Source organism: Nuphar pumila, chromosome 2, assembly GCF_984573655.1.
Source record: "Nuphar pumila chromosome 2, dmNupPumi1.hap1.1, whole genome shotgun sequence".
NCBI lineage: Eukaryota > Viridiplantae > Streptophyta > Magnoliopsida > Nymphaeales > Nymphaeaceae > Nuphar > Nuphar pumila.
In genome coordinates, this window is record NC_143250.1 from 24,932,201 (window position 1) to 24,948,398 (window position 16,198).

At 40.7% G+C, this 16,198-nt stretch overlaps 1 protein-coding gene across 4 annotated transcripts in view; it reads right to left on the reverse strand.

Annotated features, from left to right (window-relative positions):
• The window catches only part of CNX5 (co-factor for nitrate, reductase and xanthine dehydrogenase 5), a 131,792-nt gene that overhangs the window by 109,421 nt on the left and 6,173 nt on the right, over positions 1–16,198 (reverse strand). For 3 of the 4 annotated variants that reach the window (XM_089997437.1, XM_089997438.1, XM_089997441.1), the window contains exon 5: positions 5,638–5,702. The exons of the other annotated variant lie outside the window; for it this stretch is intronic. In XM_089997437.1, the coding sequence (XP_089853563.1) occupies positions 5,638–5,702 (65 nt within the window). The remainder of the gene's footprint in view (positions 1–5,637; positions 5,703–16,198) is intronic. 4 annotated transcript variants of the gene reach the window in all.

Consider the following 16,198-nt stretch of genomic DNA (forward strand, 5'->3'; position numbering starts at 1 on the left):
TTTGTTTTTCTAATATTGTTAAATATTTTAAAATAGCATTGTATGATTTTATGAGATTTTGCTTGACTTGTGTTTGAATTTCTTTCTTTTTTATTTGATGTATTCTTATCTAAAACATAGGTCATAGTGATCATGGATATCTTGCTATTTTAAAATTTCCATAAATGATTTTCATATTGATATATGATCCTTGTGCACTTGTGATTGTTACATACACACTGATAAATAGGTTTGTCTATTTGTGCATAAGGGATTGAGCATGATTTCTTCTTACAAAAACTTAATTCTTTTATGGGAATTATGCACTCATCCTTGTGGAATTTATGTTGAACTCCTCCACGAGGTTTATGAATGCTTTTTTAACTGTGCTTTTTAAAATTATTAAAAATATTTATGTTATTATGTGTTCTCTTGTTGGACCTTTTAGTGGCCCTTGTGACTGTACCCATTCGATATGTAAAACCCGAAAAAAATATATAACTTGGATTCGGGTCGGATCCAGACCCGACCTGGACCCAATGGAAGCACTGCCTCCCTCTTGTCTTTTAAAGAGGGCGAGGCAAAAGGGGGAGGTTTCTCGAAACCTCCTTCCCCTCTGCTCTCGCTCTCTCGTCTCTCTCTCCCCCGACCGCTTCTCTCACTCTCCTCATGTCTGCCGACTACCAGGCCACTGGCGACGCTCGCACGCCGGCGACCCTCCCTCCGGCAACCCCCAGGTACGCTTCCCTCGCCCTTCCTCTCCTTTTTTTTCTGTCTCTCTCCCTCACTCTCCGTTTGCGCAGGGAGGGGCTAAGCCACCTCCCTGCCTCCCTCGATCGCAAGGGAGGGGCAAATCCCCCGCCTTGCTGCCTTAAATCGTAGGGGAGGGGCAGAGCCCCCTCCCTGCGATGTGTTTTGCGAGGGAGGGGCCCAGCCCCCTCCCGATGTCTCCTTTTAGCAGGAGAGGGGTCGAGCCCTCCATGTGCTCCCTGCAGCCAAGGGAGGGGTCGAACCCCCTCCCTGCACCATCTTTGGCAGGGGAGGGGCCCTGTAACGCCCCAAAATTTTGAACTTGTAAACCTTTTTTTAAACGGTTTAGAAGACTAGAGAATCTTTTTTCTTTTCAGAGTTTATTTATAAATTCAGCGAAAACATGTCTTTGAAAGAAAAGAGGGCAAGTCGACAATCTTGGGTACGTTAGCTAAAAGCGCACAAATGACAAAGGCATAGCTTGCAAATATCTAGATGAAAACATTCGTATTATAAATAGTTTTAAGTTGTACAAAATTTGGATTTCCTTAAGAAATCCATAACAAAAACACAAAACGATCAGGACAAGAGTTGTGAGTGGTAACAGTAGATCCTGAAGGCATCTCGCAATCGCGTCATCGCCTGCTAAGTACCACCTAATCATCACCTGTACTCATAAAATGGGTTAGTTTCGTGAAAAACTAGTAGGTGCACAAGTAGACAGAAATGTTTGAAAGAAGCATAAACAATTAATTATGCATGATGAGTAATCAAGCAGTTATCGAATTAACATGAGCAGTTTAATAGTATGTGTGAAAGTCTAACTAGCACATGCTACACATTATATCAAAGCATTTAATAATGAATTGAAAATTACTAAGCATTAAGCAAAACAACAATTTTATGTTTATAGGTAGAGTGCACAAGTTACTTTATGTTTCATCATTAACTGGTCTGCGGGTATGCGCAGACGCGATTCGTAGAAACAACTAAGACTAGTTCGAGCGTCTGTTATTCTATGTATTTTGAATAACTCGAATAGCTAGTTGAGTATGTTTTTAAGAGGACAGTCGTTAGCCGAGAGAGGATTCCCCAAATGCATTCGTGGCTACGGATGCATCCTACTTCTGCAGAAGTCCAAGAGATCTACCACCTAGGATAATGTTTGGTAGTCTCATCTCATAACTCCGATGACTGGGGACATCGAGTCTTTGCTCGTAGAATGGTTGTTAACAACCTGTCTATCGAAGTGTGTGTACCAGTCCGTCCTCTCCCTTGAGAGACAACAAGAAACGAATGGGTGTGTCAGGGGTTACTTAACCAACGACCCATTCTATATGCTCAGGTCTTTTGACTCAATCGAGCATCTTGCCTGTGAAGGCGAAAATCAATCAATTTGTAAGGTGGTTTACAAATGTACTAATAGCACTCGTCGAGGTCGTATGACCGTCTCAAATATTCATCGTATTACTCGCATGGCATGCATGTCTATGAGCACATTACGAGGAAGGGTTCTCGGTCCTCAATAGAAGCCTTAACAACATCAACAACAACTACGCCTTCATCCCAAAATAATTGGGGTCGGCGATATGAACCAAAAAAAAAAATCATTCTGGGTCTTCCACATGAATCCTTCTCCTCCAATCATTTCTATTCAATGCCATGTCCTCGGTGAGGTTCAAAGCATTCATATCCCTTCCTATCACCTCCATCCATGTCTTTCTAGGCCTACCCCGACCTCTTTTAACTAATATATTGCAAAAAATATAATGTCATCATTCTAAACTTTTGAAATGACCAATATCATGTGTCATCTCATGGCATGCGATTTTCTCGCATCTCGCATTCGTTATCGTAGTGTCAACATGCAACACAAATTTTGACACTGATAACAATAAACAATGAATGTGAATTTCACATGAGAAAATTACGCTCACAAGCTTGCTCGAGTCCTGGATTTTGGGAAATCTCGAGTTGCGCCAAAAATACTAAACAGAGTAGAAAAACTACTCCTTTCGAACGTTTTGATTCGAGAAACCAATTGTGATGGCGCAATACCCAAAGCCTCCAGTGTTATTTGTAAAATTGTTCAATCGATGAATCAGGGTTTCATCGAGGTTGCAAAACCTTGCTATTCCTCGGTCGCAAGCGCAAGAGAGGTGCAAGCCCACGCACGTTCCCTGAGTTTGAAACTATGAAACTTCGTACGAAAAAATGTTACAGGATAGTATGCGCGACAGCAAGGTGAAAACAACAACAGTAATGAAAGAAATGCAAGAGCCTAGGCGCAAAGCGCGGCGGCAAATTTAAAGACAGAAAGCAGAAAATGTGAAAGCAAAAGCCTTGGCGCAAAGCGCGGTGGCAAACAGGGAACAAGAAATACGAAAGCAAAGGAGATCGCGAAATTGTGTCCTTCAGCTAAAAGACAGAAAGTAGTAAATGCAGAAACAAAAACCTGGGCGCAAAACGCAGCGGCAAATTTAAAGACAGAAAGCAGGAAATGTGAAAGCAAAAGGACAAGGATCGCGAAACTGCGTCCTTGAGCTAAGAGCATACTTATATACTTATACGTATGTAAATATATATTTTAATTCTTCCGGTCTTTAATTATTTAAGCTTGGTTCAGTTATTTAAGTCCTTGTGTGATTCCCCCTACCTTGAGGTGTTGCGAGAAAGATGTCGCCTGCGAACGTAAGTGATTGCCGGTTCGGTTCGCGGGGCGCGTACGGGTTCCGTTGCGTAACTGCAAAAACATGACTTTTTAGAAGGCAAATAAACGAGCAAAGGTAGAGAGGAGACCCGGCTTCTTCGCAATACAAGGCAGGGATCAATGGTCCCTACCGACTTGAAACAGAACGGGGTAGGGTCCAATGACCCATGCCGCCAAAGAAAACAGGTGCAGAGGACATCGGCCCCTGTCGGATATTTAAATAAGGGCAGGGGTCGATGGCCCCTGCCAAAAAAGTAAAAAGGGCAGGGGCCGATGGCCCCTGCCGAAAAAATTGAGCAGAGAGAGGGAGCGCAGAAGCCAAAGGCCCCCTGTGGCTTTGGGGAGAGGAGGCAGGGGCCAATGGCCCCTGTCGGGCTTGAGAAAAAACGGCAGAGGCCATCGGCCCCTGCTGGATTTTAAAAGAAGAGGGGCAGGGGCTTATGGCCCCTGCCAAAAGGTAAGCAGAGAGAGACGCACGGGCCTTTGGCCCCTGCCTGCGGTTGTCAGGAGAGGAGAAGGTAGAAGAAGAGGAAAGGGGGGGAAAGAAGAGACGGGAGGGCTTACCTGGGGCTGCCAAAGAGGAGGGAGGTGAGAAGAGCCAACGGCTGAGGGTCGTCGGAAAGGGAGCTCTCCGGAGAGGGAGACGTCGCCGGCGGCGCTCGCTGGAGAGGAGAGTGAGGGAACGAGGAAGAGATGCAGAGAGAGAGAGAGAGAGGGAGTCGGGATCGGGGGAGAGGCTCGTAAGCCCTCCCCTCTCCCCTCCCGCCCTTTTATAACGGCACAGGGGGCGGGCAGCCCCCTGTGTGTCGCCCACGGCCAGCCCCTGAAAGCCCTCCCCTTTCCCCTCTCGCCCACGGCCAGCCCCCTGAAAGCCCTTTCAGTTTACATATCTTATATCTACTATCATAAATTAAATACTCATGTCCCAAAGCTTCTAGGATGAATGACTTCACATTGTATGACAAGTGTCAAGTTTTTGGAGGGACCACAACTACAGGCTATAACATGTTTGGGACTAGGGATAAAAAAGAATCAAAGGAGCAGTGTGCCTTGGGCCAAAAAGATGATGGCAATTGCTATTGTCCTGTTAAAAACGATCTATTTTCAATGCTAGTGGTAGAGAAGATGCCAAGGGTTTAAATTATATTAGTCAATTATCATCTTACATACCACAACATGGTACCCCATTGACCACATTTTCCGCAGCAAGTCCATCTGATCCAGGGTTCCAGAAAACAAGTGCAACAACTAATAATATCCCCCCTCAAACTCAAGATGCACCAACAAAGAGCACCAAGAGTTCACAAAGGAGAAGTGAAAAGTATTAATGGATTGTTGCATCCTTAAGCTGCAATAAGGTTTACCTCTCCATGGTTTGCCCTGTAGGTAAGAGATGCTAGCTAGTCAAGGATAAGACAGGGCTTTCTTTTGTTTACACCTGGAACCCGCTGGCCCATATCAATATAAAGCAAGTGGGTAGAGGGTAGGCCTATGCTTGAAAGGGCTCAAGAGAAGTGTGATATGCATGCCTTTATGCAAGAAAGAACATTGCTGAGTTTATGTGAATGGACCATAAAGAGTACTCAACCGAAAACCAGGAAGTGAGAACTTCTGAAATCTGTCTGTCCATATGATGCTGAAAGCTTGCAGTAAATTAAAAAGTGAACCAAAGCAACTTGAAGTGTGCTTCCTAAACTTGGGAAGCATTTGAGAGGAATGCTTCCTATACAAAATATCACAATAAAGAACAGTAAATTCATGGCAAATATGACAAGAGCATGACGAAGTATTTGGAAAATGTGATGGGAAGTGAATGGAAAGTGCATGAGAGGACTTACAACAAACATGCTCACTATCGCACTTCAGCAGTTAAAAAATTTATTAAAAATTGAAAAAAGAGAAAACGAGAACCTGAATAACTCGAACAGAGAAAACATATAATTAACAAATGAATCATGAAATGTTCACCACTCTATACTTAACCACCAATAAAAAGTGTCAACATTCTAACTTTCATTTATTTATGATCAAATAGACAAAAATAGATAGGGACATTGTGTCAGGTTGGCTTCATATTAACCATTTCAAGTAAATATAGTAGCAATTATAACCGAGATCAATAATGTTTAACTGCAAAAAGTAGAAATACATTACACTTGAAAAAAATCAAGCATTATCACAGAGAAAATATCACATACGCATGACAAGCTGCTGCGGCAGATTTTGCTTTTGACTTTCCAATATAAGCTTCAGTGTGAATGATCTGCATTACTAATTTACTATCAAAAAATGAAAATCTTTCCAACAAAATATCGCAGGCAATTAGCCCCAGCTCACATTAACATTTCAACTAGGCCACATATACGTACATGCATCATATAATATATATATAGAGAGAGAGAGAGAGATCATAGTCACCTGTATCGTTAAAGGTAATTTCTCAAAGAGATTTTCAACAGTTGATAAATCTTGAGAATATCTCGACAATATATAAAAAATAAAATAAAAATTTTAACAATAAGTAAAAATATAGAAAATAGAAAAATGAAAGAAAACTAAGATAAAGACCTTAAAATAGACAACATAAATTGATAAATGAGCAACTAAGTTAGCAGCTAACTACTAACAAACAATAAATTAGTAACTACATAACTAACAAGTAACAACATAGCAAATAATTATAGCATTCATCTAACAATAGAAAAAAGGAAACAATTTAGAACTTAAAAGTAAACATGAAATGACTAAGTAACAACTAACAAGTAAACAACTCCAAAAGAAAAAGTCGTAACTCATTTTTCAAAAACAAGATCTTTTAAAAAAAATCACAAAATGTGCAAAACTCATCGATTTGATTTGGCTTTTGAACCAAATCAAACAAAATTTTGAGGCCAAAGTCACTTTTTTTTAAATATAATGATTTTTCCAAATTTTTATCTCTAATAAATTTGGGGCTTTTTTTAAAAAGCAAAATTTGAAAACAGATGCAGTTTTCTGTAGCGATATTTATCGCGATAATATCATGATATCACCGCGAGATATATAATTTGCCAATATATTGAAAAAATCATGATATATTCCAGATATTATCAGCTACCTTGAAATAGCTGATAATATCAAAATATTTTCAATATATCGGCGATATCGATGACTCTTGTAAAACCCACGTTTAAAAAAAATTGTATCGGACTCGGGCCGGGTGTGGACCCGAACCGGGCCCATCCTCGATAGGGTTTTAAAACCCGACACAGGAGAAAGGGTTTTGAGAAAACTCTTTCCCCTGTGCGTCGTAACCACCCGCAGCTTCGACCCGATAAGGGAAACCAATCGAGGTTTCACCGATTTTCGCCCCCCTCGAGCTCTTTAAGAGCACCGCAGGAGGTCAAGGGGAGGCACACCTCCCTCTCGAGCCTCCTCCTCCTGCGCACACCACCAACGCTGATCACCGTCGTTGTTGCGACCACCACTGATGCCCCTTGCGAACCTCGATGCCTCCTCCCTCTTGTCTGATCGACGTCGTCGCTGCCACCATCGTCGTCGACCTTCTCCTAGGTATGTACCCCCCCCCTCTCCTCTGTGACCTACCAAAGGGTCAGGAGGAGGTTGGTGGCTCCTGCCGCCTCTCTCTCTCTCTCTCTCTCTCTCTCTCTCTCTCTCTCTCTCTCTCTCTCTCTCTCTCTCTCCGACAGGGGTTCGTTCCCCTGCCACCGCTCGATCACCGGCTGATAGGGGCTCTCCCTGCCGCCTTGTTGTTATCGACAGGGGCTCGACCCCTGTCGCCTCGATGTTGTCGGCAGGGGCTGACCCCCTGTCGCCTCGATGTTGTCGGCAGGAGATCGACCCCTGCCGCCTCGATGCTATTTGCAGAGGCTGGCCCCCTGCCGCTTCGCTGTTGTCGACAAGGGTTGGGCCCCTGCCGCCTCGATGCTGTCGGCAGGGGTTGGCCCCCTGCCGCCTCGTTGCTTTCAGTAGGGGCTCGACCCCTACTACCTTGATGTTGTCGGCAGGAGCTAGCCCCTGCCGCTTCACTGTTGTTGGCAGGGGCTCGACCCTTGCCGCCTCGCTGCTGTCGGCAGGAGCTGGCCCCATGCTGCCTCGTTGTTGTCGGCAGCGGCTCGCCCCTGCCGCCTCGGTGCTGTTGGCAGCGGCTCGCCCCCTGCCACCTTGCTGTTTTCGGCAGGGGCTCGTCGCCTCGCTGTCGTCGGCAGTTAAGGGCTCACTCCCTGTCGCTTCTTTAATTTCTGCAAGCAGGGGCATACCCCTGCCGCCTCTAATTGTTTTTGACCGACAGGCAAGGAGCGATGTCCTGCCAGACTCTCTTTTCTTGGCATAATAAATAATATAGCGCTGAATGCCCACACTTTTACAGACTTCGCATCGAACCCCACTCTGGCTCCGCGGCCTGAGCCTCGTATTATCTACACTTGTAGACGCGCAGTTGCACGACATTCCGATGTAGGGGAAAAATCGCACGAAGACTTTGGAAAATATTTGGATTATGAGATATTGCATACCTGTATAGAAAAGTATGACTTATTTCTGTTTGTCTCAGAGCTTAGTGTTTTTCCTTATATCCTTTATGCAAGAGTTAGTACTATGCTACTTTGCCGTTATTGCTTTCCTGTAATCGTTAGCTATTTTTATTGCACTATGGATGCTTAGTTTTGCTATCACACCTTGTTTTGAGTGTCGCCCTCGAGCAAGCCTCGTAGACTGCGCAATTGCACATCCAATACTTCTTAACCATTGGAAAGAAGTGTGAAATTGAGTATAGGCACAGTAGTGTCGATGAAAGGGCCTTGGTGCAAGGCTTGATTTACCGAGCTAAAAAGCATAAATATAAAGTGTCTTTCTGTGAGTTGCTAGTTATAACTCTTTGTACTTGGTGTTCTTGGGTCAGAAAACTAGTTTGCCTGCATATAGTATGCCATGTGGTGTTGTGTTGTCTCTCGAGAAACCTGTGACCTACCATTGTAGTAGAGCCTCTAAACGGGTACTGTTTGTATACTACGATGAGTAGGATGTGAGGTCGATGAGTACCTCGAAGCGTGTTTTGAGCACTTGATTGAAGCATATAAGAATAATGACGTATTCCTTCATGAGCAAACAAGAGCAAAACATGTAGATTTAAACCCAATAAACTGCAATATAGTAATTGTTTCCCCTTTCATCGTAGTCGTACCTTCAGACGGGTACGATCGTACTTTTGGACAAGTACGTCACCTTGGTGTTACGATGTTAGGATGAAAAGGTTGTGGCAACCTCAAATTATGCTTACAGCAGATTGTTGAAATCACATACATGGTGATTTTTCGCCTTCACAGGCAAGATGCTCAAGTGGGTTGATAGACGAGAGCATGTAGATTGGGACGGCGATTAAGAAACCCTCGTCGTGCCCTTTCGACCTCACGGTTTATCAAGAGAGATGATGGATGGTACAAAAACTCCGATGGACAGGTTGTTAACAACCACCCCACGGGCAAAAGACTCGGCTTCCCCAGTCATCGGAGTTAAGAGAATTGGGATTACCATAAATTATCCTAGGTGGTAACTCCCAGGTACTTCTGCAGAAGTTGGATACATCCATGGGCCACAAATGCCTTTGGTGATTTACTCTTTTGGTCACTGATCGTCCCCTTAGGAGCGGACTCAGTCAAACATCTGGGTTAATAAGAAAAATACTTGACATAATGGACCCCCGGATCCGTCTCGATTGTTTGTACGTTTCGCGTCTGTGCGTACCCACAGGCCAGTTACATATCCAAACTTAATTAATATCCTGCTCATCTTAGTTGTAGATTTAAATTAGTTGTTGTTTCTGCCTATTATGGGTGCCCTGTGTAGTATAGTGATAATCATGATGAATTGTTATATTTACTTAAGTTTCTTATTTCCTAGTTACACCTGTTGTTACTATCATATTACTTATCTCATGCATATCCTGCTATATTCTACATTGTTTACTTGTGCACCCTACTGGTTTGTTATGAAACTGACTCCATTTCATGGGCAGGTGAGGAGTAGGACTTCACGGGCAGTCGATGGCGTGGTGTAATAGGACTCAAGATTTCTCTTCTTTCTGCTGGCGTCTTGGCTCTGAGTTTTGGAGTTTTTCTTTAGAATTATTAGATATTGGGAAAATACTCATTTTGTAATAAACTGCAGATTTTATTAATGATCTATTATTTCTTCAATTCCTTTAAGTAGTTGTTCATGTGAAATGATGGTTTTTCAGCTAACGTACCCAGAATTTGTTAACTTATACTTCTTTCTAAATGTCTTCCGCTGTCGCTTTTAAAAATAAAAACTTTAAATCTTTGAAAGGTTTTTTTATAATGTTTTCGAAATCACAAGTTGAAATTTCGGGGCGTTACAACTCTAATATATATATAGAGAGAGAGAGAGAAAAAAAGTAATGCTATAGTGCTTCGGAAGTACCTACTCCCACAATACTAGAAATCATGATTGAAGGTTGTATCTTCTCAATTAAACCATATGGATGTACTCAACATAGTTTATTTGATAGAAATCATGCTTTGGATCATGTTTTTTGGACATAAAAATAAAATTTTTCAAGTCATAAAATTTTGATACATTGTGAGCCGTTGACTTTGAAAGATCTTAAAAAGCATACATGTATGCTATAATCACATGATCCAAAACTTGTTTTCTACTAAATAATGCTTACAGATCATATCTATAGGGTAGATCATATCTATAGGGTCTGATCAACAAAAAATGTTCAAGAAAATTGAAAATTTAAAGCCTCTATCAGGTGGGAGTAGGTACTCCGGGAGCACCCTATCATTACCAATATATATATATATATATATATATATATATATATATATAAAAGGATGCAGTACATGCATGTCTTTACAGTGAGGAAACCCTTTTTTCTTCTTCTTTTTTATTCTAACCTTATAAACATAATATGCATTAGGTGGTTCGGAACCCACAAGTATAGACAACATTTTTCAAACATAAATACATTCGTGCATACAACATATATATAGGGATAGTGTTAGCTACCCCTCCCCTGGGGTTCCAAACGCCCTAGTGGAAAACATTTTGATTTTTTTTATCTTCTTATTTCTTTTGCATAAACCCTCCAGATGTGATCTACATTATTTTAATTTGGTAGAAACCGGCCATTGGATCGCTTTTCCTGATACATATGCTGAATTTTCCAAGGATTTCAAAATCAACGGCCTACAAAATAACAAATTTCAAACCCTCAGAAATTGTATTTTTATGTCAAAAAAATATGATCCAAGGGTTGATTCGTATTATTTTGACCACGTTGAACACATTCATGGGTTCAGATTTGCTCAACCTCCTCCTATGAGTTCCAACTAGAGGATTTGGAAACCATGAGTATAGCCAATATTTTCCCATTATATATATAAATATATATAGAGAGAGAGAAGCCCATAACAGTGGATGCACAAAGCATCCACTGTTATCAGACGTTTTTTCACTGCTGATCTGAATGAGGCATTAGCAGTGGCCGCGACCACCGTTAATGACTCTTTTCCCGCCCAGCGCATTAGCGCCGGTCATGACTGCAGCTAATGCGCTGTTTTTGCGCTAATGGGACGCGCTTTGTGCATCCGACGTGAGTTCAACGAGAAGCCCGTCCACTGTTACGGGCCTCTCTCTCTCTCTCTCTCTCTCTCTCTCTCTGTATATATATATATATATAATCTACACAGTTTTTGATGGGTCAGATTTGGTCAAGACCACTTGTCCTATGACTTTCAACTAGAGGATTTGGATCCCACAAGTGTAGACAATATTTTAAATACATACATACATAATATATATCCATAAATATATATATATATAGAAAAAATGATTGCTACCCTCGTGAGTTCCAAACCCCCGAGTTAAAAACTCAGATTTTTTTCATTTTTTTATTTAACCATCCAAATGTGATCTACATGTTTGGTATAGCAGAAACCGGCCCATGGATCATGTTTTCTCAATGTGTACCATTTCCTATCCTTGTTCTTGGTCGGAAAGAACCATTTCAACAACTTTATCAAAGGATTCCCAAGTATGACTTCATGAAAGTTTTTGGTTACCATTCTTCTGTACATGTAGATAGTAACCAGAGAAGTTGGAACCAAAGTCCATTCCTTGCATTTTTATTGGACATTCTAACATACATATGGGACATCATTGTTATAGACCTGAACATCATAGAAATTTATATCTCTAGACGTCATTCCACAAAGATTTCCCAAGATGCTAGTAATTCAAAATTCAAATGCATCAACTAACATCCATCCCAAGAGTTGTGAACCCTTACTGTATGAACTAAAGAAGTTAAAGATGACTTTCAAGAACATGAATATGATCCCATTATTGTTCCTGGTAATCAAAGTAAAGAATTTGCAAGCAAAGCGCGGGAAATAACTGTCTATCAAGAATCTATAAAAGATCAGAAGTGGATAGATACTATGGTCGTTGTACACGTTCTTCTTTCATTAGTTCTATCATTTGGTTGGCCCCTCTACCAGCTTTACATCAAAAATGTATTCATACATGGAGAGTTAAGGGTATGTTTGACGGCACGTCCCGCGTGTCGCGCGGGACAAAAATCACAAAAAGTTCACATTTTTTAACAAACGTAGGACGCGCCGTCCGCCGCGTCCATTATTTGTTGTTCTTTTTGTTTCACATACCCCCTTGTTACAAAAATAACAGGGACAGGCGGAACAATTAAAAAAAAACATCAACGGGTGTGCCATGCCCATCGATGCGTCTCTCTCCCCACCCTCTCTCCCCAAAACTGGGGGAGATTCACCCACCTTGTGATCGGAGGAAAGGCGGACGGAGCCCCGTTCCGGCACAAGATGGCATGGGAATCACTGCAGTTGGTGACGGCGATCTCGCTCACTGTCACCACAGCGACCACCGTCGTCGAGCCGCCGGCCTCGTGATGGGGCGTTCCGATCTCGCAGCGGCACGCGTTTCCGGTGGGCACCTGGCCGGAGACCTCCTTGTCCATGTACAAGAAGCTCCGCTCAAATGCCTCCTTCCATCCCAAAAAATTCCAATCGTTTTCGGCTACCGACAACGGATGTCGTCAACCTCCAGCGGACTGGCAGAATTTCCAACAGCACCCGTCATCTCCTTGTTGGTAATCGTCGCGGCGTTCGTCCTCTTCTTGCCAGAAACGGCATCAGCATCCTTCCTCCCCTCTCCGACAAGGTGCCCTCATTAGGGCCGATCAAACATACCCTCGGGGGCTGACGTCCTCCTTGTCCATGCGCAAGAAGCTATGCTCGAATGCCTCCTTCCACCCCGAAAAATCCTGACCGTTCTCGGCTACCGGCGGCGGTTGTTGTCAACCTCCAGCGAACTAGCAAGATTTCCCTCGGCGTTTGTTGTCTCCTTGTTGTTAATCGTCGCGGTGTTTGTCCTCTTCTCGCCGAAAACGGTATCGGCGTCCTTCCTCCCCTCTCCGACAAGGTGCCCTCGTCAGGGGCCAATCTTCCAGCATCTCCACCCGTCATCGTTTGCTGGGAATCCAGGCCTGTGCAGTGACGTCCTCCTTCGGCCATGCGCAGGGAGAAGAAGACAGTCAGGACGCTGGTGTGGATTCTCGTCGTGACTTTCGCCGCCGGGATGTTCGCGCTGGTCATCAAAGTAATTTGACCCATTATCCATGATTGTCTAAGTTGTCTACACATCGTCATCAAACAACGAACATTTGGAACATAGCATCTAAGTATGGTCCAAACAAACGTTGGACTTGGAACAATTGTTACAGAGCGAACATAACCAATGTTTTGTTTCACCTTTTTTGTTCATTTCGTCCAACCCTGGACAAGCCATCAACATACCCTAAAGGAAGAAGTTTACAAGGAACTCTTAGAATTTTCTCAAGCTTATTCAAGAAAGTTTGTGTGCAAATTGGATAGATCCGTTCATGGGTTGAAGCAGGCATCTCGCACATGGCTCCAATGTTTCCATAATGCCATAAAGTATAAAAGTTATAAGGTCTTTTGTAATAACATATCATGGAGTGAAGGCCCACTTTATTATTTTATTATATGTGCATGACATCATTATCAGGGCAAATGAAAGATCTCAGCAGCTTGAAATACTTTCTAGGCATAAAAGTTGACAAAGACTAGAGAAACACAAAACCAACACAATAGAAGTATTTTCTAGATATGTTACAAAGATTTAACTTCAGCAATTGCCAGCCCATAAACACCTGGTCTCCTCCAGTAGAAAGCTGACACAGCATTATGGAAAAGCAATATTTAATGCAGAAATTGGTAGAAGCATGGTTGGTGCAGTTCAATACTTAACTACCTCTCATCCTAACATAGCATATGTTGTGAATCAAGTATGTTAGTTTTTGCATTGTTCTACTAATGTTGACATGGATCTCCCAAGAGGATAACTAGGCACATAAAGGGAACTATATCTGTCTGGGCTTGTATATCAGAGAATACTTTTCTTATGTGAACTATGCAGGAGTGTAAAACCCAAGATTTTCTTGATGATTAAAATGAATAAATGATGGATTATTGATGTGATTATGACTATAATTGTGCATTGTTGATTTTCTTGACTTTCTTGATTTTCTTGATCTTCTTGAAATTCTTGATTTCGAGATATTCTTGACTTTCTTGATTTTGATTGATTATGAATATTTGTCTCAAGTTATGAATGATATTTCAAGAATAATCGAAAAAGATAAATTATGAAGATTTTATGAGTTTGGAGTGGTTTAGATCTTAACTTCGATTCTGAATCCAAAATCACCATTTGGATCCAAGTTAGATGTAGGATGCAGCTTGGTTTGAATCCAATTTAAAATGTTATTTGGATCCAATGGATACATATTAGACCCTCATAAGGGACGCCCTACGTGGACTCCATTTGGATCCAGGAGTCCATATAGATTAAATTATCATCTAATTTTAAATTCATAACAATAAAAAAAGGGATAATTAAGACTTTTAATTTAAGTATTTTTTAAGCAATAAATAAAGGAGATTTAGAAGGTGGGACATCCCACACCTCTAAAAGAATCCACACAAGTTTGATAGACAGGAGTTAGTTGTTAAATAGTAAAACCTAATTATCTCACAAAAATAAAATTGAAAAAAAAATCAAATTAGCTAAAGAATTTAGAGTCTAGAAGTTAGAATTTTCTCTAGAATGGACTCTTCTCCCACTCCACACGATTTTGGAGAGGGAGAATCCAGATTTGATTAGCTTATGGTTGGGAAGGGGATATAAATACCCCGCCCACACGCCCCTCACATCTTTTGAGAAAAAAATAGTTTTTCTCTCTTTTTCTCATTTTTGATTTTGCTTCCTCTCTCCTTCAAAATGTCTAGGAGGTCTGGATAAGAGTTTTGCAGCCATTAAATCTGCACATACCTCGATGATGGTGGTAGTGTAGAGATTGGATTATCTGATTCCCTCGTTCTACCCTAAAGATCTATCGATTCTCAAGTAAGATTTACGTAGCCGATGTTTCTTACGTAAATGAAGCATGCATATCTAAATTATTTTAGTTTCTAGAAGCATATTTACATGTTTTGATATGTTTTACATATTTTCTTTATTGAAGAAATCGTTTCTTTGATTCAAAAAAGATAAATAATAAGTTTTTCATAAAAACGATTTTGAGAAACATGAATAACTAGGGTTTCGTTGTTGTTTCATGTTAGATTCAATCATAAGGTGAATTTGATAGTGTTATGCATGAGTTAATTCATATTATGTTAGATCAAATCTAAAATAATAAGATTTCAAAGGTTTTATGATCTTAAAAAGAAATTTACAAAAATGTTTCCTGAGAAACCAAAATCTGTGATGTCTGATATATTATTCCGGATCAGTTTCAAAAATAAATCGATATCTCTAGGAATATCAATCCAAAAAATCTAAATAAAATCACTATGATGATATAACATCTTGATCTTGAATTTAAAATCTTGTCTGTTTGTTATTCGTATTGATAAAGATACACCCGTTTTAACAAAACCTCAGTTTCTGTCTCTGGTTACAAAATTGTTTCAACCCATCTCTGGTAAAAGATGTAAACACCCTGGAAAAATGACTCCAAATATTTTATAAAAAATTTGGGTGAATCTTAATACATAATAATAGACTGTGTAAAAAGGGTTTTGTCAAAAACGTTTTATATAAATTCCAAGAAATATAGTAATCTGGTGAAAATATTGCAGATTACAGATTTTGGACCGAAACTCTATCAGAACAGGGTTCCGTAAAAGATTTTTAATTATTTTTGTATTTATTATTTTTGAGATTTGTCTATTGGGTTGTGTTATTGACAGGTACAGGTAACCACGGTAAAAATATTGTGATTTTATGTGTTCTGTTGTTCCTAACAGATTTTATAAAAATGGGTCAATAGAGATCCAAATTTTCCTGAAGACTTATGCTTGTGTTTAAGTAGTACCGTGTTTGGACCTTATAGTTTTAAGTATATTTCTAACAAGTATTGCATATTATCAGTATTTATAGACCCTATTGAATCAAAAAATAATGTATTAGACATGTAAGAAGATCTAAATGAAGGTTTATGTGAGTTTTATGTAGAAGACATGACTCAAATTGTATTGAGTTGTAATTTAATTATTTTGATTGATTCCAAAGGCAAGTACTTTTTGTTATGTGATTATATTCAACATGTTAGTTCGCTAAATCAGTGGCTTGATTTAATGAATATCTGATGGGTTCTTTGTAAGAAAATCAAGA